Below are 22,775 nucleotides of genomic sequence, written 5' to 3'. Positions count from 1 at the left end.
TCCCAGAACCACACGGGGGGACCTGGTGAATGACCTGCAGAGAGCTGGGACCAAAGTAACAAAGGTCACCATCAGTAACACACTACAACGGCAGGGAATCAAATCCCGCAGTGCCAGACGTGTTCCGCTGCTGAAGCCAGTGCATGTCCAGGCCCGTCTGAAGTTTGCCAGAGAGCACATGGATGATACAGCAGAGGATTGGGAGAATGTCATGTGGTCAGATGAAACCAAAGTAGAACTTTTTGGTATAAACTCAACTCGTCGTGTTTGGAGGAAGAAGAATACTGAGTTGCATCCCAAGAACACCATACCTACTGTGAAGCATGGGGGTGGAAACATCATGCTATGGGGCTGTTTTTCTGCCAAGGGGACAGGACGACTGATCCGTGTTAAGGACAGAATGAATGGGGCCATGTATCGTGAGATTTTGAGCCAAAACCTCCTTCCATCAGTGAGAACTTTGAAGATGAAACGAGGCTGGGTCTTCCAACATGACAATGATCCAAAACACACCGCCCGGGCAACAAAGGAGTGGCTCCGTAAGAAGCATTTGAAAGTCCTGGAGTGGCCTAGCCAGTCTCCAGACCTCAACCCCATAGAAAATCTGTGGCGGGAGTTGAAAGTCCGTGTTGCTCGGCGACAGCCCCAAAACATCACTGCTCTCGAGAAGATCTGCATGGAGGAATGGGCCAAAATACCAGCTACTGTGTGTGCAAACCTGGTAAAGACCTATAGTAAACGTTTGACCTCTGTTATTGCCAACAAAGGTTATGTTACAAAGTATTGAGTTGTATTTTTGTTATTGACCAAATACTTATTTTCCACCCTGATTTACCAATAAATTCTTTACAAATCCTACCATGTGGATTCATGGATTTTTTTTTTTCACATTCTGTCTCTCACAGTTGAAGTGTACCTCTGGTGCAAATTACTGACCTCTGTCATCATTTTAGGTGGGGGAACTTGCACAATCGGTGGCTGACTAAATACTTTTTTGCCCCACTGTATGATCTCTTGATAAACAAATAAAATAAAACCAGTGAGTGAATGACAGCATTCTTACAATAAACAGGGACCTGACCAGAAACCAATGAAGTATTGATAATTGTCAGCACACAGGGACCGATAGACTGAAAGACATTTGTAAACAAAGATCCAGGTAAAATATCAGGAGAGCAGGAGGACGCTTTTTAATCAAATTAACTAATTTGACCAGTTTAGGTAAGGACACAGGTTAAAAACCTTATAACAGGACTAGGTGGGGTTGGAGCAGACAAGAGACACAGAAGGAGATATATTGTTCCTAACAATGCTGACTTTTTCAACAAAGAAAGTTTTCACAATCTTCATTCAATGAAATTGGGACAGCAGGTGGAGCAGGAGCAACTATATCACTAACGGTGTCTAATACTACCTTGGGGTTACCTCTGCTCTTTGAAACTAGGTCTGAGTACCCATAGCTTCAGTCACAGGTGAGGCTAAGGATGTCAATCGATGGCTAATTCAACAGCTTTTCTTATGTGCTCAGTTGTGAACCACTCCAAGGAAAGCTGGACCCATGAAATCCTCAGACCAGATCCCGAGGCCCCTGAAACAGACGCCCTTCCCCTTCTGGACAAACTAAAAACTTCCATCACTCGCGATTTAAGAGCAGCAGGATGAGATGGGGAACTGCAGGACGCAAATATAAAGTGTCAGTGCTGTACGTAAAGATTAATGGCCACATTAATGTGAATAAATAAAAACAGTGGGCCTCACGCAGGGGCGTGTGGTGCGAGCCCATACATTTATAAAGCATGATATGAGAGAAACCTGAACTGCTTCACACTGATGTGACTGAACCCGAGTACGACACTGCCTAAACTCCTGCACTAAATGTCCAGCAGGGGGCGACTGGTTGTAAGAAGTCACTAATGACGAGATGTAAACATGCTTAAAAGTCAGTACTGAGGGTTGGATTAAACGCAGAGATGCGCAGCTGGCAGTGAATGTTCATAGAAAGAACGACAGCGACTTTCTTCGTTTCCTTCCTCGGGCTGTAAACATTCAAGCCTGGAAAGTGTCCAAATTTAGAGGAAATAAATATTTATTTAATGAAGGACAGATGTAAGGAGGGTGGAGGTCAGAGTCCAGCTGTCAGTGTGATGCTCCTGTCAGACAGAAATATAATCTGTCCTCTGGGTGTCTCCTGTTTTAACATGTTTTACTGCTAATGAGTCTGACAGAAGAGAGAGGGGGAGAGCATGCCAGGCGCTGAGAGGAAGGAAGGAGGCGAGTTAAAGAGGAGGAGGGGCAGAGTGGTGGATTCAGTCAGTCCTTCGTTCAGTCGCAGCTCAGATGGAGGTTTTTCCTCCTGCTGAGGACACTCTGATGGCATGACAACGGCTTCCTGAGTGAGAAAGAGCGAGAAAGAAAGAGAGAGAGAGAGATATCCTGCCCTCAGTTTCCACGGTGACGGCATCCCTCCATCCTCCTCCATCATCTCTCCGCCCGGCTGCTGTCGACATCGTCGGGATGGGAGATAAAGGAACAAGGTAAGATTTAATGGGTGTGTGCAGTAATGCACCCTGATAAATGTGTGTGTGTGTCACACAGATCGATCCGTTAGGAGGTGTGTGTGTGTGTGTGTGTGTGTGTGTGTGTGTGTGTTGCTGTAACGTTACATAACGTTGTGTCCGAACCTCGAGGACTGTGACGTCTCGATGGCACTGACAGGTTTGCTGTGTTTGCCTGGGGCTTTTCTGTCTTTTATTTTGACAGTCAGACACACAGGAAACATGGGGGGAAACCCATCTTTGTGAAAGAAACAAGATTACCAGAGAAATATATCACTGCCAGTACTTGTAGTGATACTGTAGTAAAAGTATGTAAGCGTGTGTCACTCTGATTCATTCACGCGTCATCTGGAGGGTTTAAAGGCGAGCTCATGTTTTACAGCCGCTGTTACTCCGAGTGCACGACAGAGAAATGCAGTCACAGAGCTGCAAAACTAAAACAAAGAAAAGCCAGGAAAACATTTAACTATGTGTCAGGAGGCCAAATCAGAAGAGGCTGTTTTTAGTTTTTATTAGTTAAAATATTTGATCCCAGACTGTGGCGATAACAGGTACGCATCAGGGTGTGACCATGTTCAGACAGGCTGGCGCTCTCTGTGCATCTTTGTGACAGTCACAATGAAAATGACAAACTGCTCCTGAACTGGAAGAAACGGCCCAAACCCAAAGACTGAAATACAAAAGTCCAAACAGGACTTGAACAGCTCTCACCTAAACCAGCACACCCACAGCCTCCTAACACACCTGTTATCACTCCAGTATCACCACAGAAAGCAGACGTCATGTTTCTGACAGGAGAGCGTGACTGATTTACTGGGACAAGTTCTGGATCTGTGCTAGGAGGTTACAGGGGTTCTAAGCCCATGTCTCACCTCTCCACCAGCTTTAATGAAACTCTTCACCTGCTGATCAGTAACATCCAATCAACATCCGCAGCCACGTTATTGGTCAGATAATGCCATTGAAAATGCTCCAAAAGGCTCCAACAGCAACAGTCCAGAGGTCCAGTGCAGGGACTCGAGTTAGCTTAGGTGAACTCTAGCAGCCAGCTAGCAGTTGCAGCCGCCTGTGTCCCCATCCACCTGTTGGTCAGAGAGGCCACGCCCCTAATAATGCAAACTTTAATCTAGGTGCGTTATTAAAAGTGTTATGAAGCAGAACAGCTTGTGTATCAGGCTGGAAACACGTTTTCTTTGCTGGATAGTCTGTGAGGTGGACTCACTGCTGTCTCTGCTGGACGTCAGAGGAACTACAGCTTTGGGTTCAAAATCCAGGGCTTTCTTAGTCCATTACAGTCAGTGTCAGCTGACTCGCTCTTTGACTCCTTGTACACCCACCAGAGGAACTTCACAATCTCAGGTTAGGCGAAGCTTTGAAAGAGCCTCCTAACAGGAAGCTGGATCAAAACATCAGCTTATTTGTTCCACAGCTGATATTTTTCAAGGAAGAATCACACATTTGCATTCCCAGTATCAGACTGAGAACTCAGGGATCCTCAGAGTCAGGACTTCGCTGGCACTTTGACCAAATTAAATATTTTGGAGCCTAGTGCAGCGGTCCCCAACCTTTTTTGCGCCACGGACTGGTTTGTGCCCGACAATACTTTCACGGACCGGCCTTTAAGGTGCCGCGGATAAATACAACAAAATAAAACTAGTACTGGTACCGAAAAAAAGAAGATTTATTCATAACACACATGAAAAGACCCAGGAAAACCGAGTTAACGAAAAAAACGATAACAAAATAACACTAAAAACCGCTAAAACCCCTGAAAACCATACATTTCACACCCGAGTCTCAACTCTCACGGCCCGGTACCAAACGACTCACGGACCGGTACCGGTCCGAGGCCCGGGGGTTGGGGACCGCTGGCAATTTGACCAGCTGGTGGTCCAATCCATAATCCTCCACCTTCAACAGTGTGCTGAAAGCCTGTGGTGATGGAGGAATCACACGAGGGCAAAGGCTCAACAACTAGGCTCTCACTGATGAGCCCCTTTCCTAGATGGGGCAATGAGACTGGGTCCCACCAATGAGGCCGTAACACGGGGAAGGCGTCCCCAACAAGGCAGCTTATGCACACTAATGGTGTAGCTTCATGGAAGGACCACCATTTGGGCGTGTGCTTGTCAAGACCTTTTCCGTGTCTGCGAATCTGCTAGTGATGTAAATTTCTTCATGAGATGGTGAGCTGATGATTGGTGTGGACGTCTTCACGCCTGCCTGACCAATCTGCAGAGACCAACTATGCGTACGCCCCCGGCGATGCACTTCAGAGAACTACAACAGGACTACTGAGTCATCGTCTCTCCAATGCTTACAAGAGACAAACAATGACAAAGTGTGCAGCTTAAAGTATTTTAGGACATCCTTCAGGTGTGTGATCAGGTCGAGATGCAGCAATATTTGTGTCAGACCCAGAGACATCCAAGAAAAGGGCGAAAAAACGTCCCTGGAGTTTTCAGTTTGGCAATATTTTGATCAGTCGACTCAAACCTGTGATGAGTCCCACAGATATGAAGCCCAAACAACTAAATTAAAACTGACTTTTGTGGCACAGCAACAGAAAGTTTACTCCAGCTTCCAGCTTTGCTGCTGTTGCCACTGCTGCTTGCTGTTTTGTGTGCAATGCATTCTGGGATACTTGGCTGTCCCAGATCAACACCCTTGATGCACTGAGGCTGTTTCATGAGTACGAGCACCAATGCAGGCGGTGACGTGTGTGAAGGCTCCTGGTGGCGGTGAGGTCAGGAGCTTTAGTGTTGCACTCAGGACACGTGTTTGTTATTTTGTTCCGTGTAGGTTTTATACAGTCTAGCTTCTCCAAACATAGACAGCTGATGAAGGAGCACTTTGATCAGCGAGCGAGGCCTGTTCCCTCTTTAAGCAGGTTAAGTGTTGAACTTGTTTGCGTTTAAATACTAAAGCTGAAGGCAGAGACCCACAAACAGGAAGCAGCTGAACGAGTGCGGCATGTGGCGGCGTCCTGCTGTTGACTGCTAAACACTTTCACCCAATAAAAGTATCATAAAAGTTAGAAATGTTGTTAGTCTGTGCGCCTGAAATGGGGCTGTGTTTAAAATCCACTGTGGTGCACAGACTGGCTCCTGTACCCGTTTGGACTGAATGTAAATGTGAAGAACTTCACGCTTGCAGGAACCAACAGAACCTCCCTGAGTTTCCACGGACCGGTGCAAACATTCAGCGGCTTTAGTTCTTGTTGCAGAAAGCAGATGAGTCTTTGTGGTTAAATAGTGAAAAAAGGACCTCATGCGTCTTCTCAAATTACATTTCCTTGACCTCAGTGGAAGGGAAGTAAAGATGTAAAGGATTGTTTACAAGGACTTGAAGAGCAGGACTGCGGCACTCGGAGAATCAGCTGTCCTTAAACAGACTGTTAATAATAATAATGAGGCTCTGCTGCGGTGAAACTACAAAGTCCTGCGGGTGGACTACAAAAAGCTCCTCTCAGATACCTGCTGTGCTCTCATTGGTTGCTGTGTGCAGACAGTGCGCACATGCACACAGTAACACGGTGAGAGCTCACCTGTGGTCGATCAAAGATGGCCGTCATTTGGTGGGTAACTCAGCAGTAAGTCACATGATGACCTGTTTGTTTACTGTAAGGTCTGATGGGTCGTTGCTGTGAATTGTGGGACGGCATCATCTCCTTTCGTTTCATAAAGGAAGCTCTGATGCATCCTTTACTAAAGGAGGTAATAAAGGAAGCTTCAGCTGCTTCCAAACTGCTCAGAGTCTGAGGTTAAAGCTGTGGCGACCCTCGTAGCATCGACAGCAGTGTTATCATCTCACCAACGTTTTGTTATTTGGAGGATCCGCCGACTCCTATCATGGCCGCCACACACACCTCCGGGTCAGAAGGAAAAAGGTCCACTGAGAACTGGAATCAGAAAGTCGGCCCAAAGCCTCCGTTTCCTTTGTTTTTAGGTGAGCAGCAGGAAGAAAGCTTCCAGCTGAGTGCGCTCCACCCCTCAGACCTCAGCAGTGTCGCAGAAACACTTCAGATGAAACAGACGAACCGAGCACGCTGCAGGTGCAGTGATTTCCCCACTGCCCCACACTGCTTCTTCAAAACTGGTGCTAATGTAGCACAGACTGCTCATTCTGCCCCCTACTGGCAGGTGAATCAAACACTTATACACAAGCACAGCGCTGGGAAAACACCCTGCAGCGCGCCACGTTGAGTGCTGGCTATAAAACCCCGCAGGATGAAATATAACAGCGTTTGATGAAAACGTCACTCGTTTAATGGCAATGACGAGCAGATGCACCTGAAAGCGCTGTGCAGGTTAATCTCTGCCACACGTCACCATCACGGTGTGACATAACCACAGTGTAGCTTTCACACAGGCTTTCATAACAGACTGAAAACAACCTGTTGCCCCATCCACTCTAAAACATTAGCTCATAGCCAAAATGTCTTCAGAACTTCAAACCAGGTGAGTAGCACCGTAATACACCTGAGCCTGTTAGCAACCGTGATGCTGTTGAAACCAGGCAAGTACCAACAGCAGGTTTCTCCTCAGCCCGAGGGTGGAGGTGGGGAGTCCTGGATGAGGTTCTGTAGCTCATCTTACAGCTGGTGGGGTATGACATTATCATTCAGGTTCTGATTTTGGTTCTGGGACTTTTTGCCCCCTCATGATCGAGGCCAGCGTCCCACAGGGAGTCCTGGTCTTTTATCCATCAGCTGTGTAAGGCATGACTGCCTCAGGTCTCCTTGTGGACTTACCGGCTAAGCTTAGCTTTGGGGTCTTGTTGGAACTGTTAGGGTCTTGTGACGTGATGACACATTTCTTTAGGTGGTCTGAGACGGCAGCACTCTTTCGTTTTAGTTAAATATGTCTTATTTGTAGTTTTTCGTGGATGTGGACAGCGTGCATCCTGTAACTCATCAGTGCTGCTCACCCTGCAGGTGTGTCCTCAGTGACAGAGCTGCAAAACAAAAGTTTTAATCATTTATTCTCATCCATTAACAAAATGCGGTGAATGAACAAAAGAGAAATCAGGATTTGGTGTGAGCACTCGGCTGGTAGGTTGTTCCAAACGTCTCGGAGAACTAAGCACAGATCTTCTCTTAATCTGCATCCTTCTGTCTCTTCATGTAACCAGGCACACGCGATGATGTTGATGTCAGGGCTCTGTGGGAGCCGCACCATCACTTCCAGTACTTACACTGGAGATAGTTCTTCATGACTTTGGCGGTGTGTTTGGGCTCGTTGTCCTGCTACAGAATACATTTAGGGACAATAAACAATCATTTATATTTTTGAAAGCGTTCTTTGTTTACAGCAGTTTTTCACACCTGCCTAAAACTTTTGCACTGTACTGTATTTCAGGCCAACTGGGCATGCTCAGATGCAACCGGGACTTTCTGGCTTATTGATGAGGAACTCGAGCAGTTTTGGTTCCTGCACATCTTTAGTCAGTTGATGGTGTTTTTCTGCATATCGGGCTCTTAATATTTGTCTGAGAGAGTCTGAGCTGAGATCAGGTGTCTGCAAACAGCTGCTTGTGTATCTCTGCCTGCACTTGAGAGCAGTCCTCCTGTAAACCACTTTAAAGGTCTGCTTAGACTGCTGCACCCGCCATCAGAGCCCGGATTGGCTGAGACATGAAGTCTTTTCTGAGTACAGCGGACGTAGTGACACTGATGATGGACGCTTGGCCTCTGCCTCTCTGACTGCTGGTCATCTGACACACACACACACACACACACACACACACACACACACACACACACACACACACACACACACACACACATCCTTTTCTTTCAGTTTGTGACTCGCACTAAAATGAAGCTCTAATAAAGGAGACGTGCAGAAACATGTTTCAGCTCATTCTGATGGTGAATGTGGCAGCGGAGCGTTTCTGCGCTGCCGTCGTCTGAGTGTGTTTCTGTGTTTTCGGGCTCAATGATCTGAACGAGTCGTGTCGGGAGAATATTAACGAGCTCCGCTGATCAGTCAGACATACAGAGCAGCTCGGGAGACTCTCTGAGGAGGTTTTCACGGGAAGCAGCGTCAGCCCCAGAATCTGTTCGAGTGCTTGTGTGGAGGGTAAGTGGACAGAGCTGAGCCACGTCACGCTCTCAGGTTTCTTTGTGACTCGTTTAACATTCACATACGACCGCTGTGAACATCAGGAGGGAGGGAATGAAAAGGTGCTGCTCCACACAGAGCTCTGCTGTACCCGTTCTGTTCGGGGATTTTGGTCCACGTCGTTATGACATCATTGTGACATCAGCACACAGCTGCTGCAGATTTGATGAGAATCTCCCGTCGCTGCTCTGAGTGCAGCGAACGGTTCATGAAGCTGGTGTGAGGAGATCTGAGCGCTGAGACGATCACACCTGCAGCAGCTGAACGCAGACGCAAATCGGCGCTCATCAGACCAGGACGCGTTTTTCCACCTTTGTGAGTTTGTGTGAACTTTAACCTCAGTTTCCTTTGCTGACCTGAGCAGCAGCGGTGTGGTCTCCTGCTGCTGCTTTGGCCTCAGAGATGCTCTTCTGCATGCTGTGGTTGTTTGAGTTACCGCTGCGTTCCTTGAGCTTGACTCTTACCGGATATTTCCTCTTCTACTTTTGGTTGGTGTTAGTACTTTTACTGCAGTGAGGACCGGCCACACCAGTTTACATACTGGGCAAACAGGTCGACAGAGGACGCCATAATAACAGCTCTTCACACAGCCCTCACCTGGACAGTAGCAACACCTGTGTGAGAATGCTGTTTGTGGACCAGCTCTGCCTTCAACACAGTCCAACCCCACAAACTGGTTAATAAGCAACTCATGACTCAGCAGCTCACTGTGCAGCTGGATACTGGACTTCCTGCGTGACCCCAGAACATCAGGATGGGAGAGCACACCTCCTCCACCCTCATCCTGAATGTAGGTGTCCCACAGGGGTGTGTCCTCAGTCCCCTCTTATACTCACTTTTCTCCCATAACTGTTCACCAATCCACACCAGTAACACCATTATAAAATTTGCTGACACCACCATCATAGGACTGATCGACAACAGCGATGATTCAGCTACAGAGAGGAGGTTCAGCATCTGAAGCGATGACGACAACAACCTGCATCTGAACACAGCCGAGACCAAGGAGATGGTAATCGACTGAGCACTCCACCCTCTACATTGATGGAGGAGGTAGAAAGGGTGGAGAGCTTTAAGTTCCTCGGAGCCCACATCTCGGCCGGCCTCACCTGGTCCACAAACATCTCCCACCAGGTAGGGAAAGCACAACAATGGCTGTACTTCCTCAGGAAACTACGTCAGGCCCAGTTACCCCAGAGACTGCTAATTAACCACAACCGCTCCACCATCGAGAGATTTCTGACCTCCTGCTGCACACTCTGGTTCAACTGCTGCACCATGGAGGGCAAGAGGAAACTGCAGCGGGTGGTGAGGGCAGCAGAGCGGGCAATCGGCACCTCACTAACCCCCTCAGAGACATTTATACGTCTACGCATGGGACAGTGTGAAACGTAATTTCAATTCCTTTGTATGGCAAGTACATTTGAAGAAATTGACAAATAAAAAGTATTCTATTCTATTCTATTCTATTCTATTATACTGGCAGACTTCAGCAGAAAGCCAGCATCATCATCAAGGACCCCTCACACCCTGGACATGCCCCCCGTGCATGTTTGTATGGGTGTATCTGTATGTGTGCAGGTGTATGTGTAACTTGTACATATCTTTCCTGTGTAAAGATATTCTATTCTTTAAAAAACAAACAACGGGCTGGTTTCAGTTCTCGTGGCCTCGTCTTTATTTTATATCTGCTCATTTTGTTTCATATAAAGATTTAGATTTTGCTCACTGTTAAAAGGTGCTGTACCAATAAAGCTGTCAGCGGTAAGTGTGATCAGCAGCTCATTGATTAATGCTGCAGTCAGGCTGTGCCAGGCCCTAAAAGTAATTACAGGGATTTTAAAGTGAAAGCTAAAGTTGGCCGGAGGACCCGAGGAGTCAGCGGATTCACGGAGCCTCCAGGAGCTTTTCCCAGTTTTAACACACAGAACGAAGAATAAATCACCTGAGACAGTAACTGTGAGAGCTGCAGGTTCCAGCCTGCTTTTCACAGAGTTTCATGTTTAATAGAAAATGGAATAAAGGTTTGTGTTTGAACTGGCTGCTCGTGTAAACCTGCTCCTCCGTGGGAAAGCTCCCGACAGTCTGGGTTGATTTTGACTAAATGAGACCAAAGCAGCCGCTGCTGGTTCCCCTTCGGTTCTTGGTGAAACATCTTCAGTGACTGATTTCCACAGTCGTTCAGGTGTGTGAGTCAGGACACTGAAAATGTCTCTTTATTTCCCCACAGTGGGTTTTATTTTCACACTGTGCTCACACCTGTTTGAAGCACAGATGTTTTTAATGGCTGCCAGATGTTTCTGTTGGATTCCCGTGTTTCCGGTGTCATGAAGTAAGCGCTGATAAGCGTCCCTCCCTCTGCAGCCCAGAGACCAGAGCATCTGTGATCTCTGGATATAATCTGAAACCAGCTGCCTGTTCTCTGCGTGGCTGAGGCCGAGCCTCATGCGTTCGTGCTGGTGGTTTTCAGTCGTGTTCCTGAGCCCGGCAGAACCAGGTCCAGCTTTAATGCTGAGCCGGCCGAGGGCTAGAACGGAGAAGCAGCTCTGTGGGAAAGCGGACACAGTCCAGTCACACCTGACGGTCGTAGATCTGAGGAGGCGAAAAAAGCCGGTTTGAGTCTCTGCTGCAGTTTGGGTATCGAGGGAGTCTTCAATCATCGGCCGTCTGCTGCTGCAGAGCTGACACAACAATCAGGCATCGATCGGGCAGTTAGCGTTCCCCCTGTGTCAGAGCGGCCGATCGATCAGCGGCGCGGCCGCTTCACCTGCACCAACCACGAGCGAACCACGACGCGTGAGAAAATCTCAAAGGCACCAAACTTATTCCTGACACAGAAAGAGAGCAAATGAATCAGTGAAAGTCCTTCCAACAGACGGTTGCGTAGAAGAATCCACGTTTTTTATTGTGACAGAAATGTCTCCATACGCGTCAATATTCATCGATATTCAGGATTAAACATCAGTTTAACCCTCTCAGGCTCAAATTACGTTTTTGTTGCTAATGCACAAACGAATACCTGCAGTGGTACTTCTGAGTAAAAACAATATGTCTGTGGGGTGATCAGGTTGTTAGTTTGTAACTGTTGCAAATCTGCAACGCCTGCCTCGAGAGGGTTAAGTGATAACAACAATAATCCCAACAATAAGGAGCAATGATGATGCATCAGAGTGTTTGGGGTGACGCACATCACTCTCTTACACAGGAAGTGTGTTTATTCACGTGTGAACGAGCCTCAGAGGGACCGGGCTCAGTTTGGATGAACCTGAGCACTGACGTGAAAACAGGAAAGAGCAGGAGGACGTCAGAACCCACATCAGGTGCTTCTCCACACGTCTTTGATTTCAGCTTGTTGTTTGGTTCAGTGGTGGTTCTAAACAGGTGTACCTGTCCAGGTGCTTCACCTCTGCCTGTGTGGCAGCAGCTTTGGACCCAGAAAGGGAAAAGTGGACAAATGTAATAATATTTGCTTAAAAGGAGCTCTGCCTTCTTGCTGGTCTTTGAGCTGTCTTGGCGTCTTTGATGTGATAAAGTCGTTACTCGCGCTCAGATGAAATGTGAGCCCCTCTCGTGCTGTAACCCTGCACTGATTCACGTCTGTGCGATGAAGCTCTAACCGCATCCTCGGCTCTGAAGATTCAGCTCTGCTCTCTTTCAATGAATCTTTAATCGTGTTTACACTCTCTCAGACGCTCGCTTCCTGTTACCGAAGCTTTCAGCATCTTTTCTCTCATTTCACACAAACACCAGCATTTATATGTCCAGTGTTTAGCACAGCGGTTTGTGAGGACGCCGTGTTTTGTCCCGGCCTTGTCTGAAACCGACACGTTCACTCAGCTGTGATTAAAAATCAAGAAGTGACCACTGAGGTCGATAAACGTCTGCTGTCGCCGTCACAGAGCCGGTGCTCTACCTCCAGCTGCTCAGCCTGATTCGTGATTTCAGATGGCAGAGCTGCTCCGTGTTAAGGTTTAATTGGACTAATTGCAGAGAGTGTGATGAGCAGGTGATCGTGCAGTGGGCAGCTCCCAGGAGTCCCTCCGGTTTCCGGCTAAAAACGGCGTCCCGATGCTGGTGATTGATGAAGAGCCACTCAGGAGGAAGCTGAAAGCTAATGGAGCCATCAGCTAATTTATGACAACATTAACGCGGGGTGAGGAGAGGGGCGTCACGCTGTCGGGCAGCATTAGACAGAAATGCAGAGAGGAAGCTGCTGACGGCACACCCTCTGTAATATGTGACTGTGCAGGGTCCCAGCAAACACCAGACGTCATCCAGCCACTGCTCCGACACTCACAGCCCGTCTGAAGCCAGACTTACTCGTTTTCTTCTTGCATCACTCTCAGCTCAGAAATCTGCACAGCTGTGGACACGAGAGCTCTGCTGGTCACAGCCTGGCGCTCATCATCGCTCTGCTCTGACACGATACACAAAACAGGCGCAAAGTAGCTTCTGATAATGAAAGTGATAATGCACGCTCAGTAATCCAGGTAAGGAAATCCCAAAAGGTTGATTCTGTTCATCTGGATGTTTTCAGGTTTACAACCTTACAAACAGCACATTTGCTGTTCATTCAGTGGGCTAGTTTCACTGTGACTGAGGTTTGAGTCTCTGCTGAAAATGCTACGTCCACATGAGCAGAATCAACCTTTTGAGGTTCTCATAGTGAAGATGATGTTTGTGATGTTTGGGCCCTGTGTGGAGAGCAGGGCCTCCCCGAGGCTCTGCCGGCTGCAGGCTGGACGCCTCCTGCCACCTTCAGTTTCACTCGGTCAGAAGAAAAGAGATGGAGACAAAGCTTCAGACCGAATGAGGTCAGCAACGTGTCAGACAGAGCTGGGAAGGTTACTTTAGAATGTATTCCACTACAGGTAACAGATTACATGCCCCAAAATGTATTCTGTAACGTATTCCGTTACGTTACTCAATGAGAGTAACTATTCTGAATACTTTGGATTACTTAATATATTATCATGCTTTTTACAACAACATGAATGTGATTTATTACTGTTACTGAAGCTCCGAACTGTAGTAAAGGGACCTCTGGCTAATACGGCGGGTTCGTGTCGGCTCGTAGCTGAAAACTAGCTTTACTTTGTTGTCTGGGTCGACTTTGCTAGCGACAGAGAGAGGCGTTGAAAGGCTCCAACGGGACTTATTGTTTCAGAGGAAAACAGGAACACAGCGTACAGTCGAGTCTTAACAGCTTACTTACAGCTGGGCTACACTCTTTAGGCCGATGTCTGCTTATTGCTTTCGTATCAAATCCTTTTTTGAATAATAATTTTTTTAAAAACTTCTTCACGTCGTTATGCGGCCGCAAGTAGAATGACCAAAAACAGCGAGGGGACAGCCGAACATATGAAACAGGAAAGTACCGCTGTGTAATCCATTTATTTCAACAAAGTAACTGTATTCTGAATACCACCTTTTTAAGTGGTAACTGTAATGGAATACAGTTACTCATATTTTGCATTTAACATGTAATGCCAGTACATGTATTCCATTACTCCCCAACAGTGGCCTTCAGAGGAGTGAACGCAGCTCAGGGCTGGAGCACATCTGCAGGGTTAGGAGCAACACGAGCTTCATGAAACCCAAAATACATCAGCACCAACATCTGGCAGCACACCTGGACTCACTCAGCTTGGGTAGTCTGAGTTTTCTGGGTGTTTTACAGGCAGGGGTCATGTGAGAAACCACTTCTGCTGCTAAAACAGAAGAAACTCCGACAATTTAAAATTTATTCCTGAAGTGTGGCGCGCTCTGACTGTTTCACTGTTTCCAGACTTTTCTTGGACAGTTTTATTTAAAAGTATGAGATACTCAAACAGTGTGACCTGTGCTCTTCTCTCTGTCTGCAGAGTGTTTAAGAAAGCCAGCCCCAATGGAAAGGTGAGTCCTCCTTTAGCACAGTGCAGGTGTGACAGTTTGCTGATGCCCGAAACAGCAGCGACAGTTTCAGGCTGACTAACAGCAGCTCTTCCTCCCTCAGCTCACCGTCTACCTGGGGAAGAGAGACTTCGTGGACCACGTGGATCGGGTGGAGCCTGTCGGTGAGATCTTGTTCAGTCTGTGGCTCCATCCTGGAGCTTCACTCACATTTAAATTTAAGTTGACTTTTGAAGCAAAAGCGACTTTGCTGAAGATCTTGTTTTCTCCTCGCAGACGGCGTCGTTCTGATCGACCCGGAGTACCTGAAGGAGAGGAAAGGTGAGAAGCCCGAGTGCGGGAAAGCTGAAAGCTGAGCTGCTGCTCAGAGAAATCGCTGCAGCTGTGGATGTGAGCGATTACCCAGAAACCTCACTGGCTGGTGTTATCAGAGCACGCTGCTTCACTTTGGGCTCACGTCCTGCTGTAAAAACCACGAGCAGGAAGATGGCGTCTCACATTAATGTGCAACATGTTTCGGTTTTCTGTTAATCAGCTTCCATCACTGATTGTCTTTGTTCTCGCCCCATCAGTGTTTGTGACTCTGACGTGTGCGTTCCGTTATGGTCGCGAGGATTTGGACGTCCTCGGATTGACGTTCCGGAAGGACCTGTTTGTGGCGAACATCCAGGCGTTTCCTCCGGTCACCGAAGAGAAGAAGACTCTGACTCGTCTTCAGGAACGTCTGATTAAAAAACTGGGAGAACACGCCTACCCGTTCACCTTCGAGGTACGGAGGCCGCCGGGCCACCTGAATATTTGTCCGCTGATCTGTGACAGAGTGCTTTTAGCTTTTATTCTCCCACAGAGGTGCTGGATCCAGGCAGACCAGCTTCCTGGCAGCCTCCGGTTGCAAGGGGAGACGATTATTCCCCGACCGGTTGGTGCTGAGGTTGCTGGCTGTCGCTGGGTGTTTTCCATCACAAGGATGATGCTGGTTGCCATGGTTTCTGCAGTTTGCAAACACCCCATTTACTCCCCGAGCCGTGGTGAAACTTCCCACTGCAGCCAACACATTTCAAAAGGCTTTTATTTTGAAGGCAAATTTGCTACAGCTCGGAGAGTCCATAGCGAGTGTTTGCAGACAAGTTGGCGTCTTCCACACAAACCACAGGCGATCACGACACCCTGCCATCAGCCACAGCCATCACTGTTGGACCAGTTTGATACTGATTTCATGTAACTGACAGTAAAAACACGCGTGAACAGACACGTGCCGTCACACGTTTCACTAACAGGCAGTGGTTATCAGGCCGTCAAAGACCTCCTCGTTAATATTGAGACTTTTCTAATTAGTTTTTTTCTCGGCGTGCTGCACCAACTCCGGTGTTATTGGTGCCGAGCTGCCAGGCTCCATGTTTGAAGTCTTGGATATCAAATGTCTTCATTTCATCTTTGCATCATTCTGAACAATTTGTGAGAAATTACATGGAAAGTTGACAAAGATCCATGTAAACAGGATCCCGGACTTAATGGAAATGTATCCATTAGTAGAAAATAATGACAGATGAAGCTGTTCGTTGAGATATGAATGAATAAATGATTCAATTAGTTTGGAAAACAACAGCTAAAACGCTGCCTCGTGCATGATGCTTCATCACGTAACATCATCCATCAAGCCTCAGTGACTCATGTGTCCAGCGTCTTCTCTGGGAGCTTCCCGTCCTCACAGATGTTCTCGTCTCACAAACCCAGAGGAGGAACTTTTTGTTCTTGGAGTTCAAAAACAGAAAATGCAGAAAAACAAAGAGAAGCGACGGCGGCGCAGGAACCCGCAGCATCCTCACTCTCTGCCCTGCCCATAAATGTTTCAGATGTTTTGAATATTTCATATCTTTTCAGATTCCTCTGAACCTGCCGTGTTCGGTCACCCTGCAGCCGGGACCGGAGGACACCGGAAAGGTAAAGCCACGACGTCCGCTGTCATTTTCTTTTGCTTTGTGCTCGATTCGTGCCGCCGTGCAGACCCTCTGGGTTTGAAGCTCCTTTCAAAGGTGGAAACGTGTCTGGATTTAAATGAATCTGAAGACACGTCTCGCTGTGGTGTGTCCTCAGGCCTGCGGAGTCGACTTTGAGGTGAAAGCTTTCTGTGCCGAAAATGTTGAAGAAAAGATCCACAAAAGGTAAACGTGAGTCAGCCGCAGTCCGGCCGAGCGGCACAACAAAGACGTGAATTATGAATGAAACTGAGAGCGCTCGTGCCCGCACACACACGTGAACAGAATAATCTGGGACACATCCACTCTGAAATAAATGTCTGAGCTATGTTGTGTTGCTGCAGGAACTCTGTGCGTCTGGTGATCAGGAAGGTGCAGTACGCTCCAGAGAAACCTGGCCCTCAGCCGACGGCAGAAACCACCAGACAGTTCCTGATGTCGGACAAACCGCTGCACCTGGAGGCCTCGCTGGACAAGGAGGTAACTCCTGAGGGACAGATTCACTCAGTTCACCCACCAGCAGCCAGCAGAGCTCATCTATGGAGCACAAACGGAAGTGTTTGCCTGCTCATCAGAGTAACAGCCAATCAAATCTTTGAATTTCACTTAAACTGGAGCTCAGACTCCGGGACGCTCTGTTAGTGCAGCGACCTCCCAGCACACATGTTATTGGTCACGTGATGTCATTAGAAATGCTCCAATAGGCTCCAACAGCACAACAAGGTGCAGAGGTCTAGGTGTCACCATCCACCTGCCAGTCATGGAGGCCACGCCCCTAATAACACAAACTTTTAGCCTGTACGCCGATTTAACCAGGTGAATGTCATAAAGGTTGTTGTGAGCCGTGAGGTCATCTGTCTGTTGTGTCTCAGATCTATTACCACGGTGAGCCAATCAGCGTCAACGTTCACGTCACCAACAACACCAACAAGACCGTGAAGAAGATGAAGATCTCAGGCAAGTCAGGGCGCTGCTTCCTGTGTGTATCTCCACGTCTCCACGTCCTCCTAAATGCTGATATTTGTGTCCACAGTGCGACAGTACGCCGACATCTGCCTGTTCAACACGGCTCAGTACAAATGTCCCGTGGCCACCGAGGAGTCAGAGTGAGTTTCATCCATAAAGTTTGACACTAAGGAATCAAAAGTTGGAGTAAGCGAAAAACTGACGCTGCTGACGAGCTCTCTAATGTGAAATCAGCTGAAGCTTCTCTATTTCCCTCTCCTCAGTGACGTTGTGGCTCCCAGTTCGACTTTCTGCAAAGTTTTCACCCTCACTCCGTTTCTGGCCAACAATCGCGAGAAACGAGGTCTCGCTCTGGACGGAAAACTGAAGCACGAGGACACCAACCTGGCGTCCAGCACGCTGTGAGTCCAGCCGCCTTCACGCCGCCTTCGCTGCCAGCGGGGCCGAGACAGCCAAGCAGAGTGACGTGTGAATATTTTGTCTGCTGTGCAGGTTGAGAGATGGAGCCAATAAGGAGATTCTCGGCATCATCGTGTCCTACAAAGTCAAAGTGAAGCTGGTTGTGTCTCGTGGCGGGTCAGTATCGTGCGAGAGGAGCTTTAAATGTTAAATGGTCGCCTGCTGACCCTGAGCTCAGATGTTAATCCTTGTTCGTCACGCCGTCGTGTGACGCTCTGCTCTCTGTGCAGACTGTGGCGTTTTAGCTTCAGGTTATATCGTCCACAAATCAGACCCCTCAGCTGGTGACAAACAGAAATGTTATTTATGGCCTTTTCAGCTTTATTTGATAGACTAGGACAGGAAAGAGGGGGCAGACATGTGGCAAAGCCCGGGGTTCGGACTCAAACCCGGCCGGCCGTCTCAGCCGTGTGGCACGCGGTCGCCTGATCAACACTCACAACCTGGTGCCCAAAAGATTTAAAAACCTGCAGAATCATCAGAGGGCAGAAGTTCCCATTTCTAAACTGGAGATAAGCTATTTAACTGTGCATGGACCATAACAAATCTGCATCTGTGTTCGTTTGAAAGATGTTATGTGAAAATGTCCACAGCGTTGGGATGCACTCGTCGTAAATCCTCTGTGCTCTTGTATTGAAGCTGAAACTCTTTCTTTTTATTGATTTCAGGCTCCTTGGAGATCTGGCAGCGAGGTAACCGTTCATGTTCTCGCATTGATGGAAACACCGAGAGTTACAAAGATCGCATGAACACCTCACTGAACACCTCAGTGCTGACGTGGTCATAAATGCTTTTATTGTGTTGTTACCAATGATCTGTGTTTCAGTGACGTCTCGGTCGAGCTGCCCTTCACGTTAATGCACCCGAAGCCTTTAGAGGAGTCCTTCTACAGGGAAGGTGAGACACTTCCTGTTCCTGCTGACGTTCACAGACACAGGAAGTTAAAATGATGCGTTACATCATCCTTTATCAGCCGCAGGTTCAAAGGGTCAGAGCGTCACCTGACCTCGAAAGCAGACATTTGTAATGCAGCATATTAATATTTGATGTTCAGTGTAATAGTATTCATGATGTCCACATGCTGATAATATGCTGCTGTGGATTCATCTTCAGGTGTTTAAGGCTGATCTCTGTCCCGGTGAGTCAGCTGACAAATCGGCACTCTTCTTCTTCTCCTCTAGAAGCGCCCACTACAGGCTCTACAAGAGCTGCTAGGGCTGTAAAATAGAGACGCTAGTGGGAGGTGACAATGCAGAACTGCAGGGTCTGCAGCGGCGATCAGGACGCACGCTCAGAAGACGAATGTAAATAAGAGATGATGAGACGGTGGCGACACATGGAGGTTCAGCCCAGCAGACACAGCACCGGAGCATCCTCTGAGTCAGGTTTAACAAAGCCGGGCTGTCTTTGCATTAGCTGGATCTGACCGACCACAGAGCCATGGTTCTCATCTTTCTCTGTGGGCGGCACGGTGGAGCAGTGGTTAGCACTGTTGCCTCATAGCAGCAAGGTCCTGAGTTTGAGTCCAGCGGAGCCTTTTCCTCCGTGTCTGTGTGGGCTCTCTCCGGGTACTCCGGCTTCCTCCCACAGATGCTTACTTTAGATAGCTGCCGCCCACAGATGTGAGCGTGAGTGGTTGTCTGTCTCTCTGTGTTAGCCCTGCGTCAGACTGGCCACCTGTACAGGTGTACCCAACTGGAAGAGGAGGGCTCTCTCTCTGCTGCAGGCTCCGTCCACGCTCACATCAAAGTTCGGCGTGTCATGTGACTCATGCACTAAGTGAAGCCGGCGTCCCTCAGAGCCATATTTTATTAGTAACTGAATGCACTGGTGTGATACTGGGATTTGGCTCCTCCCCTGCCCACAGCCTCGGTTAGAGACCCACGTAAATCCGTGCTTGCGGCCCTGCTGCAGTTCTTCCTCCTTGTTTGCGGCGGTTGTGGAGAACAGACCCAGAGCTGAGCTGCTCGGAGTCATCAGGTCTCCCTCAGTAAACCTGAGCTCCAGACGCAAAGACGGCGCTCCACGGGGCTGTCTGACAGGTCAGACCATCACGACCGGAGCCAGGCTCAGACTGAGGGTGTGTGGGGATTTTAAACGAGTCGGTGTGAGAAGATTGAATTGGCTCTGACAGAGACGAGCCAAGAGTTTTCCTCAGGTGTGTAACTGTGATCTCTCGCTCCTCCACAGCTGCAGACGAGGCTCCAGTCGACGCGAACCTCATCGAGTTTGACACAAAGTAAGCAGCCGTCTTCCCGTCTCGCCGCTGCCTCTCCTCCTCACTCTGATTGGTTCTGCTCTGGTTTACGGGTTCATCAATAACACTGACAGCAGACAGGTTTCCTCTGCGCCCGCTGCAGCATTAACAGTGATGGACTCGTCTCCAGAGTTTCAGTCTTAATGCGTCTTAATGCCTGCTGCTGTGGGAGCTGCAGGAAATGGGCTTTAAACTGGAAACTCGTTCTGCTGCCAGCACAGCCAAACGCGAGCGCTGTGAGCCGACGCTGCAATTTACTCATTATCATTTCATGCGTACGCAACAACAAAGGAAATGACTCCAGCTGCAAAGATGAAATACAGAACAGCGAGGCCACTTCCTCGTTTGTGTGTTTTTATTTCCTCTTTCCTTGCAGCCCAACGAATATTTCCACTTCCTGTCTTTGTTACCTCAGACGTCTGTACAGGGGGAAGAAGAAGTAAAAGCAGTGAAACACTCTTTCTGCCGTCTCCAGCTCGTCTTCAGCTTCGTCTGTAATTATTAATCTCATTACTAAATGGCAGGGCGGGGTCATGGCCCGTTAGCTTTCTCACGTCGGTTAAAGTTGTTGTTTTAAAAGTGGCGCGGCTGCTGTCCCCTCTGCTCTCTCAGCAAGTAAACACAGTGTGGCGATGAAGACACTGGGGAGATGGGCGCGTTGGTACAAAATGAAATGGACAGATGTGAGGATATCGATGGTCACAGTAAAGAGGATGGAGGATTTATCCACTCGTTTTGCTGTCAGAGCAGAAGAAAACCTTCATTTCCACTTTAGTCTTGTTTCATGTGGCCCTGTCATATAAAAGTGGGTCGAAAGACCAAGTTTGAAAATAAAAAAATGTAAATATAGTTTGAAAAAAATTCACAGGACTGTTTTTATATGTTTGGCCTTTTTTATTTTCACTTTTTATTTCATTACATGTTCATTATATTCACAAATGTTTATGAAATTTGGAGGCTCGGACATGTTTCTTCGCTCACCAGCCTGAACACAAAGCCGTCCCAGGCACCGTCTCATATCAGCTGATTAAAATGCGTTGTAAACGAGTCTCGGCGCGATTACGTCCATAAACGAAAGTTGAATTCACAAAAATGTTTGAGAGCTTTTTGTTGCTAACCAGTAAAATATCGACTAATTGTAACTAAGATGTTAGTGCGGCGACGTGTTACAGAAAAATAACGCTCCCAACGCTGGTAACCACGGATACGAAACAATAAACATTTAATAAGTGCCATATTACTCATTTCAAACCAAAAATCATATGACCAAGTTAGCGTCTCTGATTTAACTTCCATAACCTCTCCCTCCCTCAGCGACGATGACATCATCTTCGAAGACTTTGCCCGCCAGCGGCTGATCGGAGCAAAAGATGACAAGGATGAAGACGAGGAGCCGGTGGACTCGCCCAAACTGGACGACAGATAGAGGGGAGGAGACACTGCGGCTGTTGTTTTGCTGCTGTATGTAGTGTGGAGCTAATGGAGTTCACCTTTAGGTCAAACCACAGTCTGGACACCCTTTAAACACTCGGTGGTGCCGTGTTTGTGTGCTCGTTCATGTCTGTCCTCTCTGAGTCCCGGTGAGGTGTTTAAAAAAAAAACTAGAATACTGCAGCCTAGACATCGGAGCGGCTCTTTGCTCCGACGGAGTCGCCTGGAGCGCCGACCCGGCAGCTCCTAACGACAGCTGGTAGCATGCCTCTAATGTCTCTTTGTTCTAAGTGTTTCCATTAGGGACCAAACAGATGTAAAGTTGTGTTGAGATTAGTTTAAAGTCTTTAGAAACAACACTGCCAGCCTCGGTTGATCTTGAACCCTCTGCCACTGGAGACAAACTTCAGCCGATGGAGGATTTTGCTGAGTAACCATCTGTAGTCGGTGTTGCTGAAGCTGCAGAGCAGATGGGAAACGGCAGCGAAGTGATCTGCTGGGCCGCCCGACAAGAGGACCTCAAACTGTCAGAGTGAGCCACCGACCATTTAACAGCAACCGGTGGCCTAGTTTGCATGAATAAATACTTTCTATGATTTATTAATGTCATGAATAATCAAACTGATTTTAAATAGCATACAGTTTCATGTGTTCATGCTGATAATTTTCCGAATCATCATCAGAACGATTTTCTTCCTTGCAGGTAGTCGCTGGTCGTCCATTCGCTTCGTTTCTGTTAAAATCAGCACGGCTTCATGTTGCCTTAAAGTAAACGCTGCGCTTTAATATGATACATGTGTCAGACAAATATAATTGGCATCCTTTACGTGTTTGTTACCTTTACCTCTGTTTAACTGAAACAATCAGACATCTGGCAGAAATTTAAAGAGCAACTGTTCGAACTGTGGCCTGATCGTTGTGAATGCTTTTAAGACTGGAGAGATATATATTTTGTTTCCTCAAACAACATTCTGATAATTATGAGTCACTTTAGTGTGACAGGCTAATTCTGAAGCTAATAATGTTAAATTTCTACTGAAATATCCGAAACATTTCGTCACCCAGTAAATCTTCACTTACCTTAAATGTAATAAAGTTTAAAACTGAAAATAAA

The 22,775-nt window shown here is 47.6% G+C and overlaps 1 protein-coding gene across 1 annotated transcript; it reads left to right on the top strand.

The window, feature by feature from the left end:
- The first annotated feature begins 2,308 nt into the window (after positions 1-2,308).
- On the top strand, positions 2,309-22,775 carry arrb1 (arrestin, beta 1). The gene is made up of 16 exons (XM_026193163.2): positions 2,309-2,534; positions 14,545-14,575; positions 14,676-14,736; positions 14,849-14,893; positions 15,145-15,341; positions 16,454-16,513; positions 16,667-16,734; positions 16,893-17,028; positions 17,421-17,505; positions 17,582-17,654; positions 17,778-17,915; positions 18,007-18,090; positions 18,642-18,665; positions 18,800-18,870; positions 20,164-20,212; positions 21,545-22,775. Exons 1-16 carry the CDS (start codon positions 2,515-2,517, stop codon positions 21,654-21,656), a joined length of 1,254 nt encoding a protein of 417 aa, XP_026048948.1. The 5' UTR covers positions 2,309-2,514; the 3' UTR covers positions 21,657-22,775.

The sequence above is a fragment of the Astatotilapia calliptera genome, chromosome 14 (genome assembly GCF_964374335.1).
Source record: "Astatotilapia calliptera chromosome 14, fAstCal68.1, whole genome shotgun sequence".
In the NCBI taxonomy this organism is placed as follows: Eukaryota; Metazoa; Chordata; class Actinopteri; order Cichliformes; family Cichlidae; genus Astatotilapia; species Astatotilapia calliptera.
This window is presented reverse-complemented; position numbering and strand designations above follow the sequence as displayed.